We start from the raw sequence: 20,795 nt of genomic DNA on the forward strand, positions 1-20,795 counted from the left end.
AAGGACGTTTGATAACATGGTGCTCTCTGAAAGTAACTGGGAAATGGAAGAGATCAGGAGGACCCTCCAGCTGGTGCCCAACTAGCAGCAGCAGATGCATTTTCTGAAGTGTGATGGCAAAGCAATCACCATGGAGGATATGGTATTTTGCAGAGAGCATATGTGTCCAGTTAGGAGCTCTATGTGAATGCACATAAACAACAGAAAGAGACAAATCAACAGCTTCCAGAAAAGCTCTGCACTAGCTGCTGGGCACTTTTCCATACTGGGCTGTAGCTTTTTCAGGGAAGTTTACTTTCTCTGGCAGTGTTGGAAAGTCATGAGCATATGGGATAGGTGTAGAAAATATCCAAGACAGGATACAAACCTTGAAGAATGGCTATAGAAAGACAACAGGAGAAGAAATAAAAAGCAAAAGGCTCTATACAGGTTTTATGAAAACAGCAGTTAATATGAATAGTCTCATCTGAGCAAAAATACAACAGATGGCCATGATCTTCACTCATTTTCCACAGTATTCAGATATGGAGAAGTATCAGTAGTATATTTTCTTCTCAGTTGCCCTTTTATCACTGCTAAAGAAAGACATGATTTACTTAAATACATATAACGTGTATGAGGCAAGGCATGTAAACACCCCAACATGGCACCAATATACTGAAATTTGACTGTATAATTCATACGTAATTGCATAAATCAATCTATTTTATAAAAATAAGGGTTGTTTTCTCTCCAGATCAATATTTTCTATATATTTTCATGTGGCTATATTTATGATTTAGTAAAATCATTATTAGTGTTGAATATCATAAAGTCATTAACTTAGAACCAAGTCTCCCATCCACCCACAGCAGGAAAATAAGGAAGTAAGAGGAAAACTGCATTCCCAGCATACAAAGTCTGATGCTTCTGACCAACGAGTACTGCAAAGCAAAATACTGTGGCTGTTGGGAATGTCAAGAAATCATTTTTGTCCTCAAGGACACTGTGAACTAGTGAGCAGGACTGTCCTGCATGTCAAATGCCCCTGAGGAATTTGGCTGACTCCTAAAAAGCAGCATGGACAGTCCCATGGAAATGCACCCTCCAGGCTCCAGAACTGGTGAGCAGGAGATTTATTCTTTTCATTGTTGCTACTGGCTTGTCTACATCTTTTTCCTGTTTCTCTCTGCTTCTTTTCTCTTTTAAAGTATTCCTCATCCAGAGCCAAATTCTGTCAGATTCTGAAGAGGGTATCTAACTCCCAAGTTTAAGCATTAGATAGAGCAAAAGCTTATGAAGAAGTAACTAACATGACATGGGCTCTAGGTGTTTTGGTCTCCTTTAGTTCAGGAAGGCAGTCTGAGACCTGTGGATGTCTGAAATGATTGGTCCTGATGTCTCCATATTGGTCCTGGATATAAAAAAAGTTATAGCTCTGCTCTGGAGAAAGCTGTCCCAATTTTTGCTTGGGAGACCTATCTTTGGAGGGTACATTTCCAACACACTTCATGACCTCTTTTAAATAGAAGAGGACTGGAAAAAACAGGATGAAAACTGGCACAACTGCCAACATCCTCAGTTTAGAGAGCTGATTGTCTTAACTGTTTAGAATGCAATTGTAAACCTGAATATGATGAAAAGTAATCCTGATCTCATAGCTCAGTAATCTGTGCTTAGTGGAAGGCAGAGATCTCTTATCCCTGTTAAATCTTGTAGATGTGTAAGTGATTTTTTTATAATATTAATGATGTTACTGCTGATCTGAGCTACTCCTGCATGATACTTGAGCAAAGCTTTATGCTTGAGAAGTCTAAAGCAACTTCTCTCACATGGGCATCTCTGCATCCACTGCCTTCTTTCCCACAGGATGAGTTAGAAGTCTCCTGGAGGTTACGTGAGGTGCCTGGAGTCCTTCTGCTATTGCTGATGCTGGTGGCACTTGACTCTGTCTGTTTTTTTTTTATGTTAAGTAGATGGAGTGCAGTCTTTGCTTTGCGATTCTTTGGTTTTGGCAGGTATTCTAGAAAGAGTGTGTACCTGATGGTCAATATGTATGGGACTGGACCAGTGCTCAAGGATTGGAAGCACCAGCTGAGGAAAAGGAAAATGTGTTATCTAGGTTTTTGATGAAAGGGCTGAGTGCCATTAGTAAGGCTCAGAAACTGCTATTCCTTGTATCCTAGCTGTTCCCATCTTCTCAAGCAGCAGCAATTATCAGGCATTTGAGTTCAGTAAGACACTGCCTTCATCAACGAACTATGGCTTATGAAGGGCACTGAGTACAGGGAGAGCCAGCCTGTGCTCCTCCACAGAAAGTGCTGGGCACCACTGGTTTCTGAAAGCAAAGTGAGGTCACTGTCCCTTCCAGCATCAGCTGAGCTCTACCCAGGGGTGGAAGGCTTACTCCTATTGAGTGCTAGGAGGTAGGAGGGACTGAAAAGTCCAAAGAGTTTCCACAGACCTAACTTGCACTTAGTTAACAGCACAGTCCAGATGGGTTATTAACCCAGATGTACATACTGCGAGGCTGCCAGAAGCCTTTCCTAAGACAGTGATAAGAGAATTTATTTTTATGCATGGCAGAGTTCTGCTTGGGAGGTGATGTTTTTCATCTGTTGCAATTTTTAAAGTGTACAGTGGGTACATCCAAAGACTAATCGTGGACATGCATTGGCAGGAGCACACTCAACTCATTCATGAATTATTGCAAAGAAGTTAAATCATGTACTCTCTCAGACCTATTGTCCATTTTTTTGGAGGCAGTCTAGTGATTTGTTTTAAAGCCTTAGTTCTGAGTTAACAAACATGTGCCCAGGGGCTCCCACTGAAACAGGCCTGGGCCTTTGCAAAGTCAATAGTTTATTTACTGACTAAGAATAAAGCACCCAAGAAGATGTTTGAAGATGCTGGTAATGCTTTTTGTTAGCTGAAGGTGGCATTTAGGTCTTGATCATGGCATGTTTATTCATTAGTTCCACTGAAATCACAGGCCTGTTTGCAGGGTGAAAGTAACATTGAGACCAGATAGGGCAAAAGAAAGGGAGAAAAGGCAGAGATTGTTTGTGCCTTCACCCCTTTGAGGAGGTGGGAGAAAAAACCCAAACCAACAACTGAGATGATTTTGTGCTTTATTAAAAACCAAGCCAAAGTATCAGAAAATACACTGAAAGGCAGTGATTTTCTTTTGCCTCAAAGCCTTTATCAATGACATTTGTTAAGATGTAGCTCCTAGATACAGCTTAACCATTGGTAAGGTTAACAAATCAATTTTCCTTGCTAAATACACTTAAAGTTTGGATGGATTCATTTGTTTCTATAAGGAAGAATAGTATTTTCAATCCCACCCTATCTTCTTCACAAGACTTTTTCTTTTTACCATAAATCTCCATAGTCTATTGAATTGACTCATTATTTAATACATCCTTCTTTCTACTTGGATGTATCAAATTAAGGAGGTTGCTTTTCTCAGTACTTGAACCTGACACTATTCCTGTCCCTGTGCCCCTGTTGCGGTGACTTCCCCTCAGCCTGCAAGGGCACCACGTTAGCCTTTGCCAGCACCCAGGAATCGCACCTTTCCCATTCTCTGGTCTTGATAAAAGCCAACGCTCACAAACCACACATTTTGCATCAAGAAACCCGCATCAGGGGACATTGCAGCCAGTGACCAGAGGAAACCACTGCAGCCTGGGGCTGGGAAGGGAAGGGACACCTTAGCACCCTCTGTCATCGCCTGTACAGCCAATAACTGATAAAAGCAGTAATATAATGAAGACCTCCTATTTTACAGATCCTTCTTATGGCCAGATGTGGGCTCCAGGACGGGAAAGCAGCCCAGATAACCAAGGAGCCAGGGAGGGAGTCTTCCAGGTGGGATGCTGCCAAACCCTCAGCAAGCTGACGGAGGGTAGATTTGGGCTGAAGAAGAGGGGTCTTCTCCTGTTGTCTTTGTTTCCATTTCTAATGATGGTGTCACACTATTTCCATGGCTGATCCTGCTGCATAGCTGGGTGGCAAAGAGTTAAAATGAAGAGCAGCATGTGCACTTTTAAAACTACATGTGACAAAGTCCATTGCTTGAAGTCTGGGTCCATTCTCCCCCCACCCCTCCCCAGCTTCCAGCAATCATTTATTATGAAAGGGTTTTATGATACAAATTTGATAATCTCCCATACACATTGGCACTGTTCTAATTGGAGTTGTAAGCCCATAAAATTCAAGCCCTTTGTTTTCATGAAGGCCACAAGGTTTTCAAAGATACTATTGTACTGCCTAAAACCCATAAAATTGTCACTAGGGACTGATTAAACAGTCCTGAATTGAAACAGTGCGGATTTTGTCTAGGTCCTTTTCATGCACAACAATGCTTTTTTCAACCCCCCAAGACAAAAGGAGGTTTAAGGAGCGATTCTCTGGGAGATTCTTCTAAGATAACCCCATCCATATGGGAGACAAGGTGGCCAGCAGCTGAGACACAAAAAAAAAAAAAAAAAAAAAAAGAGGAAAAAAAGAAAAAAATAAAGATTTCGGATGGCAGGAGGAAAAATAAAGGGAAGGAGGGGGAAGACAACAACACCACCCCACCCCACCCCACGCCCCCCCCAGGTGACACAGTGGCTGTATTTCCCCGGGTCCTTCCCACACATCCCAGAAGCCTGGTCCGCTCTGCATCTCCCCCTTGGCACATGGCCCCCTACCCAAGCGGGGAAGGGGATGCAGGTGGGAGGACCAGCGTCACTCCATTCTCCCCGACCTGCCCTGCCTCGCAGCTGGGTCGGATCCAGAGGTGATACTGAGACGCCTCGACGGAGGGGACGCGGCCCTGGGGAAGGCAGGGTTGGGAGGGGAGTGGGGCGATGCTACGCCACCGTCGCGGCTGGGGAGGCGGCCAAAAGCACCTGCGGGAGTGCTTAGCGGCACCTCGCAGTCTCGCTCCCCGGGGGCTCCCCGGGATGTGTAGGCAGCATGACACATCCCAAGGGCACATCTGGTCCGAAGTAACCCCCTTCCAGGGAATAAAAAAAAAAACAACAAACAGCTTATGCGGGTCCCTTTCCCCGACAGCCGTTGCTCGGTGGGCAGGGTGCTGCATCGGTCTTCGCCCCCAAATATTCCCTCCACGTTCCTGATCCGTGGCTCCCGATGAAGGGATGGAGGCAGTCGGTCGGAGGGATGGAGGCAGTCAGTTTAGTCTATATTTCAAAGCCACCTGGGTTTGTTTTTTTTGGAGGGTTTTTCCCCATTGTCGGTTGCCAGGACAATTATATTATTTCCCCCCCAAATTAATAAAATCAACAGTTCGTCAATGCGTTTCAAAACATAATTCTCTGGGCGTTAAAAGGCATCAGTGTTTTCTCTTGGCTACCCTTCCCCAGTCGATCTTTGGAACAGATCCAGACTAACGGGAAGATTGGCTTATTTCTGGATCCTGCCTTAGCGGCTCTAAAAAGCACAGCAATGAACCGCGGTCCCGCCGGAGCCTCCACGGCCTCGGTCGGCGCCGGGCATCGCCGCCCAAAACGAAAAATCGGGGAGCTTCCAGAGACGGGGGACTCCGAGCCCACGCTCCCAGTAGCAAATATCACCGGGTTTACAGGGAGATGCTTTATTCGCCGTTTACCGGCGCACGTGGGTAAAATAAAGGAACTTGAAAGTGGAATTCCGCTACCGCGATCAAGACAAATATTTAAGCTTTTACAGCACAAGAGGTAATCTTATAAAAAAGCCCAATCGTCAAAAACACACTTCGTGGCCGGGAAAAAATTATTTGCCAAAAATCATTTTATTAGTCACTGGAAGAATCAGCTATTTTAAAGTAAACTAGGTCGTTAGGACTATTATTTTTTTTAAACTGGGAATCTCTCGAAAAGTAGCAGGAGGAGCGGAGGTTTTACAAAATTAGAGCCGCACCCGCCACCCGCGCCCTCGGGTGAGACCGGCGGAGGGGAGGGCGGCCCAGGCAGGCTTCGTCCCTGCCGGCCGCGCCGCCGGCCTGCCCGCCGCCGCCGCCGCCCGGCAGCCGCCCTCCGCCGCCCAGCCCGCCCGAGCCTGACAGCCGCCGTGCCCCGGCACCTTCCCCGCGCAGGGATCCCGCGGCTGGGGCGGGCCTCCCCGCGCCCGTGGGATGAGTCCGGCCCTGGAGGGCGAGGCGCCGCTGTCACCATCCCCAGGAGACGACGGCGGGGTGCGCTAAGTGCTGGTAAGCGGGGAAGAGGCCGAGGGCGGCGGCGGCGGCGGGCGGGCAGGCCCGGTAGCCCTGCAGGGCGACGGCAGCCTGGGAGCTGCAGCCCGCCAGCGCGCAGCCCAGCTTGGGGCGGGCGGCGGGCGGCGGGGGGCTGGCGGGGCAGCCGCGGCAGGGCTCCCCGTCCCGCACCAGCACCGGCACCACGACCCGGCGTAGGAGGGCGGGCGGGCGCGGCGGGGGGCTGCCGGGGCCCTCGCTCCGCGCCCGCTTCATCTTGTAGCGGTGGTTTTGGAACCAGATCTTCACCTGGGTGGGGGTGAGGCTGAGCAGGCGGGCCAGCTGCTCCCGCTCCGGCGCCGAGAGGTACCGCTGCTGCCGGAACCGCCGCTCCAGCTCCAGCGTCTGCGCCTTGGAGAAGAGCACCCGCCGCTTCTTCTTCTTCTCCTCGGCCTCCGAGCCGCGGGCGGGGAGCGACCTTTGGGTGGAGTCGGGCAAGCTTAGCTCCGGGCCGCTCTCGTCGGAAGCTGGGGACAGCGAGGGGGTTAGAGCGAGGGGGCGGCCGGGAACAGGGCGCAGGACAGGCACCGAGGAGGCGGTGGGCCGTCGGGAGCCGAAACGCCTCCCGCAGGGAGAGCCCTGGTTGTTTACCGGGCCGGATTAATCCCAACAGTCAACAAGAGATGTGAGCTAAACCCCCGAATCCATTAAACCTAACCCACGGGACGGAGCGGGCTTTCCCGGCGCGGGGGAGCGGCTCTGCCCCGGCGGCAATCCCCGCACGGGCACAGCCGCTTCGCCGCGCACAGCCCGGGGATTTGGGGGCTGGCAGCGGTTGTGCTCGCTCCGTGCTAAAACGTAATATCGGGATGCCCAGTCCTTTCCTTCCTGCTTTTCTCCAGCCTCTCGATTACCTTAATATTTAACTTATCCCAATGGGGTTCCCGCATCCAACCAAAGGACGGTCTCCCCCCATGCACACACAAGTATACATTAACGCCGTATATCTGCGGCACAATTTATGTGTGTGAGGTAAAACCAATGTGCTACACGGCTGGGTTTGTGAGCTGGAGCCCGCTCTCCGCGATGGTGAGTGCGTGGATCTGGGCGGCAGCGCGGGGAGGTGAGGCACCGGGGGTGTGCTCAGCTTTCCTCTGCGGTGCGTGGGGTGACCTGAAACCCCTCCAGCCCAAAAATGCAAGATTTCTTGCAACAGTGAAACGGGGAAAAAAATAAAGAAAAAAAGGAATCCGGGAAGCGAGCTTAAACGATAAGCGCAGAGAGACGGGCGGACACAGCCTGAAGTTTTTGCTTTCTGCCATAGCTGGGAACATGCACAGACCTAGGGAAAAAAAAAAAATCTTTCCTCTCTTAAGCTCGTGGCCGGGATGTTCCTGTTGTTTCATTGTTGCAATTCAGTAATATTCTATAAAATTCCCAGACTGGATCCCCTCGATCCTGTAGGCTACACACGCTGGAGAATCGCTTCTTCTCATCTTCCTCAAAGGAAGGGGGGAAACAAAAGATAGCTGTGCGGAGATGGCGAGTTCCTGTCCGTTTCATACTCACAGGGATAGCGATTTCTGTCTGTTTCTATCCACCCTCGGTACGGCGAGCCGGTGAAGTTCTCCGCGGAGTGGTGATGGTCAGAGGATTGCTTTATGCTATTAGCATCCTGCTCTGGTAAATCCAAAATGCTCCTCACTGTAAAACTGATCCTGCCAGATGTGGCCATGGTAGGTTGTGCAAACCCTCCCCAAAAAAATATCGTCCCAAAGCCCCGAACCCCCTCCCTTAAAAGCTGAGAGGAAAGAACTGCGCCCAGTTACTGGGGAATCTCTCGGCTCAAGAGGACCTTTCCTTCCATCACCACCTAACCCCAAATATTAGTGTCGTTTACAGAGGTGTCCTGTTTATATAAACAGTCCTCCCCACTGCAAACACTGCCCGCTTTCAAACCGTCCCTGTCTATAGGATGCTAAGTACCTGAATTAGTCAAGTGCTAAAGCCCTAACGGGAGTAGGTGTAACACCCCCTCCCGCCACCCCCATGAGAGAATAACCCGTTACCTCCCAAAGACAGCAGGAAACAGGCTTCATCATTACATATTCTGTCTGATTAGCCAAAAGTGGGGACAGATAATGGTAATTGTTAGCAGTGAATAACGTCTTGGGTGGCATGTGGATGACCAACAACCACCCCCCTCCCTCCATCCGCCACCAAAGCCACTAGCGTCCCTTCTATCCGCAGACAAAGTGAATCCTCCCAGGACATCCGCAGAGCCTGCCGAGTGCCCCCTCCCCGCTTCTCCCTCTTTATTCCTCCCCCCCTCTCTTTAAACCTGGAAGGAATTGTAAGTCGTTATTTGTTTTATTTCCCCGGGCTGTTTGCCGTGCTACCTCCAATCCTCCCGCTTGTCATTGGCAGATTTCCTACCCTCAACGGGGGATTTTTCACACCTCGGCTGTGCTCTCGACGGGGAAGGCTGGCGGGTGTGTGCATTGAAGCGATGGGATCTCCGGGAGTATTTTTTTGCCTCTCCTGGGCATGGTGGATGGAAGGTGCACCTTTCTCTCGGGAAGGGTGATGGCGTGAGCTTGGCTGAGGAGACGCGGGGAGCCCGACACACTCGGTCCATGAGCAAGAGTCGGGAGGACGGGTAGGGGAGAGTTTTTTTAGCGTCATTTTGCGTTGTAGTAACCCAAGGAATATCCCCTCGGGCAATATGGGTGAGTCACTGAAACGATTCCAGCTGGGAGAGTAGGAGAAAAGATCAAACACGGCGCGTTTATTTATCCGCGCGTCCCCCATCCCCACCGAGCGTCTCTTGATCTGCAGACAGCAGCAGCGAACAGCCCCGGAGCCCCGGGCCCCCCCGGGAGAAGGGCTGCGGACATCGGCTGGGCACGGCCGGGGGCGGCCCGGCGGCAGCTCCGCCGTCCCCTCCGCGGGACAGGTGCCTCCGCGCAGCCTTTCACCGGCCGGTCCCGTCCCCCCGCGAAGCTGCGGTAGGGCTTTGCCCAGCCTCGGTGGCCGCCGAGCACTTATAACAAAATATGATACAGAAAGAAGAAGCCTGGCGAGCCGTTCAAATGCAAGACCGCAGCGGCAGGGCTCGGTCCTCAGCCGCAGGGCAGGGGCAGAAGTGACCGACGGGCGCGATTAGCCTGCTTCACGCGGGTCGCGCAGCGTGGGTCAAGCCGTGGGGGCCGCAGAGAGCGGAACACGCTGCCCACCCGCAGGCCCCAGCGCCCGTCCCCGTCGCTTCCCTCCGGTTTCGCGGGAGGGACGCGGTGCCCGTCTAGAAAACTAGTGGGAGGCGAGTCCGGTGTGATGGAGGAAAGCCTGGAGGGAAGGGGACACCCCGCCTTTCCCCAGCAGATCCGCTTTCCATTGAACGCCGGCCAAAGTGCACACAACACAGCCCCGTCGGGCAAACGGCGTGAAACCCCGTGATGCTGCACTGAGCGCCTAGAAACAGAAATCCAGATACACTCGGAGATATTCTTCTATCCGACCGCTTTGTTGGTTCAAATTTCCCTGTCCAAACACGTATCTATAAGCTATTGTGTATAGATTATGTTTACCCACCCTTGCTCTCGCCCCCCAACCCCGCTCCCCGCCTGCCCCCGTCCCCGCCCGCCGCCCCTCCCCGCCCTGCTCTGGGTGCCGCTTCTGGAAGCAGTGACACTTCACGGGGAAAACGTCAATAGAGCAATAATGACGAGGGGGAGGCGAGATTTATAGCAGCGAGATTCGCGGGCGAGATGAACGGGGCACAAGGCTCCATTTGGCCAACTTCCCGCATATTTCTTCGGGACTGGACAGGCTCCATATAAACGATTCCCAGGCCGTGATTACTGCAGCCACCTATCAAGCGTTCCTGGTGACAGTAGTTATCTTCCCCGCTCCAAGCACGGCCTCACAGCCGTCCTGGGTGGTCGGAGCGAGGGGAGCACAAATACATGCCAACTGCTAGGCCGTGAACAAAAGGGAAATGTAGCCCTATGTCCCGGACCTGTTGGAAGCATTTGTTCCAATCAAGATTTTGCATTTGTTCAGATCTGGAATAATAGGTGATTGACGCCTTCCCACAATGTGCTTTAACTCTCCGGGATAAATCGGAGCTTGTTCCTTGTTGTCATGGTTTTCAATAGGGTTCAATGGGATTGAACCACTATCGACTCTGCTTTACGTCTCCGGCAGCCCCGTCCATACAAATTTATTAGTTATGTCTTTTTAAATGAGATTAAATTGAAACGACGCGGCCGTCCTCGGCGGAGCGGCTCCTCTCGCCGTCGCCCTGGTCCCCCACGCCCCCGGTTGCCCGTGTCCCCGTCGGGGCAGCCCGCGGCCGGCGGGAGGTGGGCGCCGGCCCGCCCCACCCCCCCCCCCCCGCCAGGTACGGCCGCCCTCCCCTGTCCGCCCGGCGGGCCCCAGCCCGGCCATTAGCCCCGCTGCTGCCCCGCGCTCCCGGACGCCCCGAGTATAAAAGGAGGCCGAGAAGTTCTTATTAATATCTTGACCCCGCAGGCAAACATTTGCTGAATGCCTGGGCTGGAGTGGAGTTTCGGGGGGGCGGCCAGCAGAGGGGCGGGGGCCGGGGTTCAGAGAGCCACAAACTTATACAGTATCCGAGGTGGCTCTTAAGAGGAGTTTGCCAAGGACACTCTAAAGAAAGTGGAAAAAACTTTGCAAGGAAAAAAGTCAGGATGAGAGAGTCTACTTCAGTGACCTCTCTTAGCCTTTTAATCTATTTAACATCCTAAGCCCACACTGATGTGTAGAAATAAGTAAATGGTACTCTTCAAGCCTTGAGAGCTCTTCAGCATCAAATATTTGCACTTACTCTTAGAGTTTTTCTCAAATAGTGCAAGACACATTCTCCTTGGACGAGCCGAGCTGTCTAAATATACCTACGCATTGTTATCTGCGGGAAATAGTTCGCTTCAAAGAGAGAACGTAATAACCTGAAATGTTTCATCTCTTGTTTTGCTTGGGACCGACTTGGACACTTTTCAGCTCTGCCTGCCCGGCCTTATTTCGGGGTTTGCCGGTTCAGATTTCACCCTCTCCCGCCACACTTCGGCGTTGGGGCTGAAGGAGCACTTTCCCCCACGGGACCCCGGACCCGCGGTCCCCCTGGGGACAGCATCCTTTGACTGAGGGGTGGCTTTGCCGCTCACCCCTCTGCACAGGCCGCCCTGCCGCCCCGCCCTGCCCCCGGACGACTGGTAGCCCCGAGGCGCCACCCAGAGCCGACTCTTCCCCGGCGGCACCCACGGGGATGAGACGGGGCAAGCATTTCTCCGGGGATGCTACACGTACGCGGCAGCACCCGCTCGTGTGCTCTACCCGCAGAGGCGGCAGGGACCGCAGGGCGATCCTATAACTAGTGACTCCCCACCCCGCGGCGAGCCCGTCTCCATGGGCCCACGAAGTGAGACCATGTCCGTCTCCGTGGGCTCACAAAGTGAGACCATGTCGGTCTCCGTGAGCCCCAAGGGGACGGCTGTGTGTGCCCGGCCGCCCCGTCCCTCCAGCTAAATCCACAGAAAGAATTCGGGGCCCCCGCGCGTTTAAATGAATTTTCACGCTTCCAAGGGGGTAAAGAAAAAAAAAAGATTTAGAATTAAAAATGCTTGTTTATTTCCACGTTGTTCGCAGCGCGCTTTTCAGCCCGCTCGACGATAACCATGCTTGGTTGCGACTCATGTGAAACAGGGCAGCAAAATGAGGAGCAGGGGAAACCGGCCGCTTCCCCGCAGCGGTCGGGGCCGGGCGACGGGGGGGCGCGGTGGCCGTGGCCCTCCGTGGGGATGCGCGGCCGCTGTCACCCCGCCACCGCGTCCACCCGTGGGGGTAACCCTGCAGCGCGGACCGGGCTGCTCGCACCCCGGCAAACCGGGATGTTTGAGGGAGACCGCGGGGTTTCCAGCCCCAGGTGTGGCCCGGCCCTTTTGGGATATCCCAGGGCTGGGTCGGACCGTCCCGTCGGGGCTCCCGCCGCCCTCTTGCCCGGCTCCCGCCGGGGAAGTCGGGTTGTTAAAAACACATCCGACCGCTTGAGAAAATAGCGGCTTCCCCCCTCTCTCTTTTTTCCTTTTGTTCTTTTTTTTTTTTTTTTTGTTTTGTTTTGAATGGGTTCATTTGTTGTGCTCAGTGGAGGACTGCAAAGCAGATTGACCAAATCGATGTATGTGGGATGCAGAAATCGAGCATTTTCCTGAAATACATGATTGTGTCTACACCTCGGCGGGGTGGGGGGAAGGAAATATTTACATCAATACAAGTGGCCACCTGGCTTTGGCTGATGTAGTCCCAGCTTTAAGGAGGACCTCTCCATAGCGCGGAGCCAGACGAGCGTGGGGCAGCGCTAACAGCCAGGAGAAGCCCTCTTGCTGGGAGGCTTCCAGCCTGGATAGGTTTGAGGTGTTAGGTTAAATCCCTGGGGTTAAAGCTACCGAGACAACACACCTCACCAGGCTCACACCCGCGGGTGGGTTGATGACCGGGAACTGAGGCACGGAAAATGAGTCACTTGGCAAACATCACAAAAAAAGCCTGTACCAGAGCTGGCAAATGAACCCCTGACCGAGAACTTCCTTTCTCTAGAATACTGGATTTTAATAATTCGATCTGTGTACAACGTATCTGCAAGGGAGTTAAACTCGGTACTTGGACTTTACTGAAAAGAAATCCTGACCTCACAGAATTCAATGTGAATTTTAGAATTGATTTTAAAATAGGCAGGATTCCATCTGTCTACAAAACCAAATAATCTTCTACTTCATTTTTCCAATAACGAACATTTCCATAACTTTACACCATTTTCCTTCATCATCTCCAGAAAATAATATCCCTCTCAACAACTAACCAGCTTTGAACTTTGAATTTTACTATAAGCTCTTCTTTGTCTTTTTGCTTTGCAACTGATGTTCGTTATGGTACATTTTCTAATTAGAGTAATATTGTGGAAGGTGTGGAATATTCTCTATAGGAAGAATTGGTTTCTATATATTTCTGTATGTTACATTTCTCTCTTTTTCCCTGTAGAATAATGTAATTTTCCCACTTTCTAATACTTGCTAATGATCTACGTATTTTTCTGTAGCTCCTTTATTTCTTCTTTTCATGAATATTCCCTAATCTAAGTACATACATACATCGACTTTAACCTATTAAAAACCTCAACAAACTTAAACTAAACTTCTTCTTTTCACGGCCAGTTTTGAAGATTCTTATTCTCTGGTGTGCTAACTTCCATGCCACCCAAATCATTCCTCCCTCTGCTATCAGCCTTCTTTTGGTTTACAGAGCTCATTAACCAAAAATAAATAATAATTATTAAATCTGATACGTGCAAAGCATGCTATCCAAGGCTTACACTTTCTCTGAAACCCTTGATTTTCTATTCTGCATTTAAACAAGAGACTTTACCCCTTGAAAAAAGGATTACCCACAACAGTGGAGGATTCAGGATTGAGTTTTTCATTTGCACTGTGTGATCATCCTGGAGGAATTATTTTGCAAATTGACTGCAAGCAAAGCATCAAGGGACAAGCCCTTCCTGCTCTCTATGTTGATTTTGGACGAGCCTGTGCAGAGCAGAAATGGTGTGGACATGAGCGGGGCTGCCCAGCTGCCTGGGCTTTCCTTCCCTTGGGCTCCTTGGAGCTCAGCTCTCAGGAAAGGCTGAGGGCATGGCGCTTTCGCTTCCCTGTCAGCACACACCCCTTGGGCAAGTGGGGAGGGGTCACTGAAGTTACCTGGGTCATGAAACTGCTGCAGCAGTAGCTCTGTTAACAGCTGGCTGGAGTACAGGCTCTGTACCTACAACCACTGCAATGCCATTCCCCTCCTTGCCCCATTTTCATCCCACACTCTCAGCCTGCATGGGAGGTACAGGAGGGCAGCAGCAGGTTCCAGCAGAGGGGCAAAGCGTACCCAGGACAGGACGTACTCTCTGGCCCAGATTCAGCTGCTGCAGCTGGAGTGTGGGGCCCCTTCCCCTGCGTGTTACAACACATCTGTGCAAGATGCATAGGCTCCAGGGTGGAGGTGGTATGTCCGGAGCCCAGAGGGCAGCCAGTAGCACCGATGACCTTGAAAGGGGCTGCTCTCAGGCAGAGGCAGTGACCTTGCCCCAGGTACCTCTAGTGTTTAGGCATCTAACCACCATTTACTTCAGTGGGAATTAGGTGCCCAAAGGCCCTTGAGATTCTGGCTGCAAAACTGAAGTGGATGGTTCTAGGAAAATGGGGTGAATGGCAAGACAGAAGTGAAGTCCTTAAGGAGTTGTTGAGAAACTGCAATAGAGGACAGGAGTGTCCCTGAGGGAAGCCGTCCTGTTCACCAATACCATCACCTTCAACAGACCTTCACAAAGACAAAAGGCATTTTGTGCTTCGAACTGCTTACATGTGTGTATATTGGATTTCAGTGTGTAATTCTTTGTCCTGCACTGTAAGATATCAATTACATTTTCAATTTGTGTCATTAAATTCTGATAAATATCCTCTATTTGTCAAATTCTATTGAATTCTGATGCATAACCTCTATTAGAATAAAATCAGCAGCCAAAATTGCAGACTTTTAAAAGGTCTTTTTATTATTTTCAGAAGGCATTGTTTTCTTCCTCTGTGGCATGCCAAGTCACCAAGAGGCAGCAGTGCTTTGGCTACACACTGACTGACTGGCTATCACATATGCTGACTGGCGAGCAGGCTGCTGCCAAGCCAAGTGTTTGTTTCCTGTTAGTGAAACAGTAAGTTGGGCTTCTCCAGCTATTAGGTTTCACAAACCTCCTGTGATCATAACTGGTTTTGAGACTTCTGACCATGTAACAAATTCGGTAAGGGTTTTTTTTTTCATAAAGCAGGCAGAAAATAAGATTGTGTGAGCCTTGCACTTTGAGAAATCAGGCTAAAAAGGCAGCTGTAGCTCACAACTGAAAATGTTAAGGGAAACGTGTCTCATGGCTGTTTCCAGAGTGGAAAGATTTGTCACTGATACTGTAGGTAAAAAGATATGAGCACAGAAAGTCAATTTTAAAATTGCAGTCCATAGTTCCTTGACACTCTTGGGCTGAATTCTCCTTTCCTTTGCACAGTGTTGACTAAAATTGCCTTTAAAATGTTGAGTAAAGTAACTCTGCTGACTTCAAGAGCATTCAGCTGGGTGAAGCAGTGCTGGCTCGGGCATGCCACACAATAAGTGACAGAGAGGCTTTGGCTGTACAAGAAGTTACCACGAGGGAGTTTACAGGGGAAAGAGTCACTTCCAGTCCATAGTAATAAAATAGACTTTTATGTTTGACTGTACATGAGCCAAAGCCCGGATCCGAATGTCCCCATTTCCACATGTAATTAAAAATCTGCATCTGATTTTTTCAGCTTTGCTCTGACTCGATATTGAGCTGCTTTTTTGCTCCTGCAAATGTATGTAGTAAAGAAGGGTGTTCCAGGTTTGTGCAGCAAGAAGCTGTAGTTTATTTTCACGTACAAGTGTCCTGGTTTGGCCTAAACCAGACCAATTTTCCTTTCAGTGATTTTTACTTTCAGCTAAGTTTCTTCTAAGTAACTGCACTTTCTGAAACTAACTGCATGTTTTGCAGACAGTCCCTGCTTCTAGGACGGATAACGCTCGAAGTTTGTAGTTATCACTGAGGCACCGGTAGGGATGTTATGCAGAAAGGCTCTTGTTGTACTTACTCTTAGAGAAACCAAGGTCACTGCTGAATTCCCCACTGATTATGAGTGAAGAGCCGAAGGGGGGTCGCGCCTCCAGGGAGGAGCGGACAGGGCAAGTGACCCAAAATTAACCAGCAAGGTATTCCACCCTTCACACGTCATTCTCAGTACAAAGCCGGGGGATCACGAGGGTCTCGCCCCCTTCTGCTATGGCTGGTGTCCGAAGAGGACTCTGTCCATTTTCCTGCTGTCCCCGATCCCGATCCGTGCATCCCTGAATCCAGTTCCAGTCCGTCGTTGGGCCCAGCCTGGGCCTTCCCGGAGCCTGCCCTGCAGTGCCAGTGGGGACGTGGCCGACATCGGGGGAGCTCGATCTTGGTTTCTATATATTTAATTATTTCTATTATTATTATTATTATTATTATTATTATTATTATTATACTCTTTTTCATTATTAGAGTTTATTAAAACGGTTTTAACTTTCCAACCCATAAGTCTCTCTCCCTTTTCCCTTTCCCTTTCCCTTCCCCTTCTGGCGGGGGGAGGAGGGTTAATAGAGAGCATCTGCCACCGGTTTAATAGCCAGCCCAGCCTTAAACCGTGACAACTAACTTCCAAACTGAGAAGCAGCAAACTACACACATCTAACTTTATGTATTTTATGCATGAAAGTGCACACACACTTTTGATGCACATTATTTAACATAATAATGGTCTTTAAACCTCACAGTAGATGATTCATCTTCTTTTCTTCCTCGGTGTCTCTCTCCACAGCTCTCTTCTGGTTTTCTTCCCTTCTCTCAACCCATGATTTAGCTCTTTTTGCCCTCATTTTCCCCTCTCCACAGTTTCCATTTTAGAGCTTATTTGCAGTCATTTTCTGACAGTAACATCAAGTGCCGAACATACTCTACTATCAGAGGTTGAATTAAGAAGCCAGGAGAATATGTGGTAATTTCTCAGTTCTACTGCAGTTTCTTAAATGCCATTGATAATCAAAACTGAACAGCAAATCTTTGAAAGATCCCCAAATAACCCCGGACTGGAATATTTGATTTTGAGACAATAGCTGAAAGTGTGTTTTCAGATATGACTTATTTTAAACGCATGGTCAGAGAGTCTGGTAAAGTCACAGGGCCTCATTCTGTTCTCATATTATACATTTGTAGCCCCAAAGGACAACGAGGACTCTAATGAGGCAGATATAGTTTGGGTCAGATGTAGAAATTTAGTCATTTATTTGAAACAGATGAAAATCAGTTTATTCAGCTACTTTTACATACAGTGAGAATATAAATGTCTCCCCAAGTTATTTTCTGAAAGGTTCTTTTGCACAGTAATTATCAAAGTCCAACTTCAGTAAGAAGGCAACATGGCCAATGGCATGAAGTTCAACAACAACAAGTGCCAGGTCCTACACTTCGGCCACAACAACCCCATGCAGCGCTACAGGCTGGGGGAAGAGTGGTTAGAAAGCAGCCCAGCAGAAAGAGACCTGGGGGTGCTGATCGACAGCCGGCTAAACATGAGCCAGCAGTGTGCCCAGGTGGCCAAGAAGGCCAATGGCATCCTGGCCTCTATTAAGAATAGTGTAGCCAGCCGGTCTAGGGAAGTGATCGTCCCTCTGTACTCAGCACTGGTGAGGCCGCACCTTGAGTACTGTGTCCAGTTCTGGGCCCCGCACTTCAAGAAAGGTGTTGAGGTGTTAGAGAGAGTCCAGAGGAGGGCAACCAAGCTGGTGAAGGGTCTGGAGGGTATGACCTATGAGGAATGGCTGAGGGAGCTGGGGTTGTTTAGCCTGGAGAAGAGGAGGCTCAGAGGTGACCTTATTGCAGCCTACAACTACCTGAAGGGAGGTTGTAGCGGAGTGGGAATCGACCTCTTCTCCCAGGCAACTAGCGATAGGACAAGAGGACACAGCCTCAAGCTTTGCCAGGGGAGGTTCAGGTTGGACATTAGGAAGAATTTCTTCTCAGAAAGGGTCATTAGACATTGGAAGGGGCTGCCCAGGGAGGTGGTGGAGTCACCATCTCTGGATGTGTTTAAGAAAAGACTGGACATGGCACTTAGTGCCATGGTCTAGTTGATGTGGTGGTGTCAGGGCAATGGTTGGACTCGATGATCCCAGAGGTCTTTTCCAACCTGATTGATTCTGTGATTCTGTGATTCAGTGGTCTGAAAGAGCATGTGTTAAATGAGAATGGAGGAAGATCTGAAACCTAATTTCGGTTCTGCCACTCTCATCCCACATAGCTTTTCTTCCTTGATCTGTTTCCTTGCCTATAAAACAGGGTCAGATTCTATTAAATCTGCTATCTCATACAACTGTTGTGCTTGTACACGGTGTGACTAGTGAGTATCCAAATAGTGCATTAACTGTATAAAATGCTGTCAAAAATTCTAAACAAGCACTCATATGAGATTGTGGGGACAAGTATTTCATTAAAGCATTCGTGCTTCATTCTGGACTTGGGTGTGTGCTGTGCTTTTGCTCACTGGAGCTATTTAAATGGCCACAGTTCTTAAGGCAGAGAAGTTATGAATCATGTGTGGAAACAGCTGCTGCAAGAACGTTTCAAAAGAAAAGCTGTTTGGGGGTTTTACTCACCTGCAGACCCAGTGACATCATGTTAAGTATCAGCTTCCAAAATGTGACTGCTGAAGCTCCCATAAAAGATCCAGGAGTGATTTCTCATGAAAGTTTTCAGCCAGGCAGTAACACTGTTAGAAAAGGAAAGAGTACTTTTTACTGACAGGCAGAAAGATCCAATTTGCTTTCACATTGCTTCAGTCCCGCTTGTTGGCACGCTCCTCTCCCAGCACAGCTACATGCCAGCACTCAGCTGCTGAGCACACCACCCGCAGCCTTGGGAGAAGTTAACGTTTATGAATACTCACAGACATACTTTGGTTTGTTTTTTTTTTTACTTTGAGTGGACTTGTGTGATGATTCAGAGCCACGTATTCCCCTTGAGGGTACTGTGGGCAGGGGCAGTGTGCACTGGAGGGCGGTTTGAACCCCTGCGGATGGAGAAGCAGGGCAAAGTCTGTGTCTGCCTCTCATCCTACAAAACCAGCCAGCAGATCCCCTAGCAGGCTTGTCAGAGAAGGAGCTGGCTGAGGCACCAGGCAAATCCTGAACACACAGGCACAGTGAAAAAGGGAGGACAGAAAGCCAAGGGGCTGGAAGAACACACAACAACTAATAGCAAATAAATGACTGCTGACCCTCCCCATCTCTGCCCTCCTTTTCAAGCTGATCCCAGAGTAAGGTTGTACATCAGCTGTTTTCTTTAGGAGTCTCCGCACATCCAGTTTTAAATTCAGCTGAATCATCTTATAACTTCTCTGTTGATTGACTGTGTGCTGACGTCCTTCCTAAATAAAAATACTTGGAATTAATAACTCTGCCCATCTTGTCTGTGATAATGTCTCAGCTTTTTGCAGGACAAATACTAACCACTCTACGTACCTAGTGGTCAGTTCTTTTAGAGTCAGAGCAGTGTTTACTTTGTGGATATTGTTGCTAAGTGAGAGCTTTCACTGAAATTCTCAAAGTTATGATATTCCCAAAATCAAGTTTGGGAATATCCCTTCCTGCCTCCGGTCTTGGGCATTGGTTGAATATAAAAAATAGTTCCAAGATTTTCTCCCTCATATTACAGTGCTTAAGCCTACTGACAGGAAGGAAGAACAGTGGATGATTAATTTTAAAACAAAACATTCCTGCCAGACCTCTGCAGCTAAATGGAAGTTGTGGTGACTGAGGCATTTATGGAGAATATTTCAAAGTGAGATATATTTATCCCATGACAACACTCTATTACCATGACATTTTGTGGTATACCTTTAATAATGAGTAAGCTTTGCATAATAGTTTTCATATGATGGAATTTGTTACATTAGTGAAACAAAGCTACTTTACTATTTCTGGAGCAGACACATTCCAATTTTTTTTTCTTTTTTTTTTATAATATGCTTTCTTCCCCTTTTCCTCAACCAGTCAGTGAAAACATCCATTGATTAACAATGCAGTTAAAATTCCAGCTCACATAATCATCTGTATTATGCCCAACATCAAACAGATTTACAGATCTTAAAGTAATGATTAATAATAATGGCCTTAGAAGGTTGACTTCTCCTGTGAATTCTGATCTGTTGCATTGATTTAGTAAGCATTTAAGGTTAAACTGTCAGCATAAAATTGCACAATCCATATTTAATTTGATAAATATTTTATGTTTCTTTACAGCAGGAGCTGGTTTATTTAATGTATTTAATCAAAGAAGTGCTTTGTAAAGCTATTCTGTGCTCTGGTCCATCGTAAAAGTTTTCTTTAGAGTAGGAAAAAGCTGGGCTGTGCTCGCATCGTTAAATTATGCATGCTATCCTGCCGTACCATGGGGGAATTACATTTACAAACAGAAAATAAAAATGGAATGACAGAGGTGAAAAGAAAACATTCTTTTTAGTGCCTCATCTCACAGACAGATCTCAAAACACTAAAGAGAAATGACTGAAAAAATGGCGTTAGCAATGATTCCTCAGAAATCGCAATGATTTGCATCCAGCTAATGGCCGATGAGCACAACTGTGTCTTGCATTTGGACTTTAACTGCAGGGAAGGTAGCAGTGCCGGTACTGTCAGGCGGCAGCGGGGCCACAGGCACAATGGCTGAAAGGGCGACCACCCAAAGTGACGCATTTCGGTATTGAAGATGCACAGAGACCTGTATCAGTTGACCTCAGCTTGTGACCAATGGAGTAAAGAGTCACTAACTCAGAAAGGTAACTTGGGCTTTGCTTTTCAATGGCTTTGTAAATCAGCATAAGCACCTTATAACGAATGCAAAACTTTCTCGGTAACCAAGTGCAACAGAGATGGGATTGGGAGGCTGGGGGTTCCTAGGAGCAAACCTCTCGCAGCACACAGAGTCACA

General features: G+C 48.7%; 1 protein-coding gene across 1 annotated transcript; it reads right to left on the reverse strand.

Moving 5' to 3' along the window:
* Positions 1-6,139: 6,139 nt before the first annotated feature.
* On the reverse strand, positions 6,140-7,898 carry NKX2-8 (NK2 homeobox 8). The gene is made up of 2 exons (XM_068400069.1): positions 7,733-7,898; positions 6,140-6,690 (listed from the first exon to the last, which is right to left on the reverse strand). The coding sequence occupies exons 1-2, from the start codon at positions 7,896-7,898 to the stop codon at positions 6,140-6,142; spliced, it is 717 nt and encodes a 238-aa protein (XP_068256170.1).
* Positions 7,899-20,795: the final 12,897 nt, after the last annotated feature.

Source organism: Nyctibius grandis, chromosome 4 (assembly GCF_013368605.1).
Source record: "Nyctibius grandis isolate bNycGra1 chromosome 4, bNycGra1.pri, whole genome shotgun sequence".
NCBI lineage: Eukaryota > Metazoa > Chordata > Aves > Nyctibiiformes > Nyctibiidae > Nyctibius > Nyctibius grandis.